Source organism: Plectropomus leopardus, chromosome 5, assembly GCF_026936395.1.
Source record: "Plectropomus leopardus strain MGB_pleo_1.0 chromosome 5, ASM2693639v1, whole genome shotgun sequence".
Lineage (NCBI taxonomy): Eukaryota > Metazoa > Chordata > Actinopteri > Perciformes > Serranidae > Plectropomus > Plectropomus leopardus.
Window position 1 is genome coordinate 33,862,998 of NC_142180.1, and position 4,259 is coordinate 33,867,256.

The 4,259-nt window shown below is 43.1% G+C and overlaps 1 protein-coding gene across 1 annotated transcript; it reads right to left on the minus strand.

The window, feature by feature from the left end:
* Positions 1-1,329: 1,329 nt before the first annotated feature.
* LOC121941176 (claudin-24-like) lies at positions 1,330-3,614 on the minus strand. The gene has a single exon (XM_042483904.2). It carries the CDS (start codon positions 3,432-3,434, stop codon positions 2,775-2,777), a length of 660 nt encoding a protein of 219 aa, XP_042339838.2. The 5' UTR covers positions 3,435-3,614; the 3' UTR covers positions 1,330-2,774.
* Between the last annotated feature and the right edge of the window lie 645 nt (positions 3,615-4,259).

Consider the following 4,259-nt stretch of genomic DNA (forward strand, 5'->3'; position numbering starts at 1 on the left):
TACTCATCAAAAAGTACTTTTTGATACTTTATTTTGCCAATAATAATTCTGTACTTAAATGTAGTAAGATTTTGAGCCTTTACTCGTAATGCAATATTTTCTCATTGTCATATTAGTACTTTTCTTCTCACTCCGTCTCATCTTTGCCTGTCAGATAAGACTGATAAGGGGATTTGGTTTTTGTGAGGCTGTGGGAGCGTTATTGTGATCTTTTATCTGTTAAGAAGAGTGTGTTGAGCAATGGAGGACTGATTTCACAAAAGTCTAACTCCTGACAATCATATCTCATCGTAGTTTGAACTCAGGATTTGAAGACTCTCCATCTGAACTGTCAGTGCAGAGGCTCACGTTACAGTCAGTCATTTTACAAAGACAACAAATAATTTATATCCTCCGCGCTGCGAGCACTTTGCTTATCGACCCTTTGGGGTGGGTTTGTTTGTTGTATTTAAACATAATTTCTCATGAGAAGATGACATGTCATTTCCTATGTGATGTCGTTCTGCCCGGCTCTGCAGCATTACGGTAATCAAGACGAACATCTCTGCAGTTGTTTTCGCTGCCTCCCCTGCTGATAGCTGCCCTCACAGTGGGAGACACTAGGCCCTCCCTGCAGCCTGTGTGGCGTCAGAGGATAAGGAGGTGCCTCTCAAAGCTCTCCGGCTCTGTGAGGCCTGACAGAAACACTTTTATACCCTCAAAAGCAAAGCACGTCACGGCTCGGGCCCCCTCAGGCAACACATGCTCTTGTGACAACTTCATTATCTCTAATTAACTTCAGTTTATAAGTGCTGACTGTACATAAAGCACCGTCATCATCCTCCTCTCATGCAATAACACATTCATGTCACTGTACCCGTGTCTGTGTAAATGATACAGACAGTTTTTGGAGTGCAAAGAGCGGCGGCGCCCTCTGACCTTGGCAAATTTGTGTAATTATGTCAAAGTGGGAGCCGCGAGGGCAACCTGTTCTACATTCTTCACAGTACACGCCGCCCATTAGAGCATTCATTAAACACAGCTTAGCTCAGCAAGTGACCAGGAAATCTGATGGAATTAGTCTCAAGCTGTGTTTCCACCGCCGCAGACGCACCTGAAGGGACCGACGCGGCTGTTTTCAGCCTCCCCAAACCAAAATAGGTTATAGGTTTATTTGACTAATAGACGACCGGATGGGGAAAGAGCAAAAGAGCAGCCATGTTTCCACTGCTGACATAACTGAGGAAAAATATGTTGTTTGTTACGTTACCACGTCATTATTTTCCAACAGAGAATACAACAGTTGCATAAGAAAATTCCTTTTTTTACATGAAAAAAGAGTCTTTTCAATAGAATTTCAATATAATTCTTTATGTGAATCATCTGAAAAGTGCTGCACATTACAGCCCTTAAGCAAACTCAACCAGGCACAGAATAATTTGTGCTTTCTACATGTTTTAGTTTGAAAATAATTTACAATTACAGCATTTCAAAAGCTAAAATGTTCTGTTACAACAGACTAGAAATTCTTCTTTGTTGGCACTGACAAGAGAAAGGTCCTGAAGCCACCCTGGATTAAGGAGTATAAAGCATTTTATAAAACATATCTTTAAAAAAATATTCATTTCTACCAGTCACAGCAGTTTCTTTTAAAGGTCCAGTGTGTAACATTTAGGGGGATTTAGAGGCATCTAGTGGGGAGGACTGCAGATTGCAACCAGCTGAAACTTCTTTCATTTAGGATTTCTTTAGTGTTTATTGTTGCTATTGAAAACCACTGAATAAAACTGTAAATCAGTGTTTTTCCGAGACTGTTTGGCTTGTCATAGACAGGTCATAAGCCGAGCACCCTCTAATATGTGCTCACCTTTTTTCTCTGATAAACTTATATCCAGATGTTCAGGAGGTTTTTACATGGAGCCGAATTATCCGCAGAAGTGTATTCCTCTCCAAAACAAATGGACCAGTTGATCAAAACCAGTAAAAACACAAAATAAAGCAGTTTCACATTAAAAGTCATGTTTCCTCCAATACTGTTTGGCTTCTCGGAGATGGGCAGCTGTCTTACCTCATGCTCATATATTCTCACCTTTTTTCTCTGACAACTTGTGATCCAAACATTAAGGAAGTCTTTATTTGGAGCAGAATTATCTGCAAAGGTTTCTTCCTCAACAAAACAAATAAATCAGGTGATTCAAATAGCTTGAACCACTGAATAAAGGAGTTTTATGTTAAAACACAGCATTTCTCCAGTGCTGTTTGGCATGTCAGAGATGGGCGGGTGTTCTATCACCCTTTTTTCTCTGACAACATAAAATCTAGACAATCAGGAGTTTTTTTATCGGGAGCCGAATTTTCTCTCTTTCGCTCCAAAACAAACAAACCAGGTGATTCAGACGTAAAAACACTGAATAAAGCAGTTTCACACTACAAGTAAGTGTTTTTTCCAGTGCTGTTTGGCATGTTGCAGGGAGGATGCTAACTACAATGGTCAAAACATTATGCCAATCATATTATATTCAATTTCTGCCCATATGTCCCCCTCAATCTCAGACACGGGACCTTTAAAATGCAATGTTGGATTGTGCAGGTGAATCATTCAAAATAGCTGCAAATTCGCTGAGGATTTGTTGTATTCTACAAGGTCTCATTTAATCAGGCGATAAAGCAACCCTTACACAGGATCTCTGATATAAAACCACATCATTACTTGAAAGCAGTTTGAAGTGCAGCTCTACAGGTGATTGTGATGTGCTGTCAGTCTCTACTCTGGTAAATCTCTCACGATTCGTCCCTTAAACGTACTCCAAGCGTTTCTTGAGGGAAACATCCGTATGCATGACCTGGTATCTCCTCTGCAGCACAGGCTGAGGCTCCACCTGTGAGCATAAGCAAGAGGTGACCAGGAGGAGCCCGGCCACTATGAGAAGAAATCCTCCGGCCCAGCCGCAGAACAAGGCATCGCCAAACTCCCACCGTGGCACCACATCGGGCACTTTGTCATCAAAGAAATGTATCACGGCTAAATGTGCCATGTAGGACACGGGGATAAGACACAGCACGCCAGAGATCATCCCCAGTACCCCTCCTAGGATGGTTAAAGTCCTCTTGGTCCTGCAGCCTCCGCGCTCTTTACAGCTGTTGACCAGGTGGAGTCCAGGTATGGCTACCAGCATTCCCAGCATGCCCACAGCAAGGGAAGCGCACATGAACATGCGGGCCAGCTTGAGGTCACTGGAGAGGCCCAGCAGGCTGTCGTAAGCTCTGCACTCCATCCCCCCGATGTCCTGCACCACGCACGTCTCCCACAGGCCCAGCTCGTAGCTCTCCACCGGCAGCAGAGCGGTGGACATGGTCAGCCACTGCGGTAACAGAGTGGTGGCTAAAGCGCACAGCCACGCTCCGACGTAGACCAGCATCCCCAGCAGCTCCAAAGCGCAGGCGCACGTGTCCATCTCTCTCGCTCTCCCTCTCTCTGACCTCCACGCTTCACAGAGTCTTCTCCGGCTGCACTTCAGATGGAGACGGACGTCCACTTAGGACAGAAGCTGCTGCTCACAACACCTGATAATTAGACTTGACCGCTCCGGCTCTGGACTCTTTCACAAACAGTCCCCACTCGAGAGGAGCACACATCTTCTGCAGCAGGGAGGAGAGGGGGCCTGACGCTCGGCCCTCCCCTTTGCGGTCCTCCTGCTTTGGCTGCTGTGCCAATGGGCAGCAGGGGCAGAGATGGCCAGTGTCAACAGCAGGCCACGGGGGATCACATTAAATGTAGACAGGATATTATACCATGCATTTCTTATGTAACAGATTAACTCCATGATGTCAATTTTTTGCATCCTGTGTATAAATAACAAATTACCATGGAACAACCTAATCAGCACAGTTGGGTTATTATTTACAAACAAAGATAAGCTTCTCAAAACTGGATACAGTTCTGGAGCAAGCACATATGACACCCTCGTCAGGCCCCCACCCCTCTCCTCTGAAAAGGTTATTATTATTATTATTATAAATAATAACAAACATTAATAATAATAATGATTATATTATTATTATTATTAATGTTGTTGTTATTGTTATATATTATTCACAGAAACGTATGAGAAATCTACTTTAATTAACAATTTAACAAAAATACAATAAAAATTAAAAATCAAAAAAGTTAGCAAAATCATTATTTTTCGCTTTTCTTTTTTTTTTTTAATGCTGCGCCCTGGATGGCTTTTGCCGCTGTGTCGGACTTAGGTGTGTGATAAAAAAAATCTCTGTCTTGT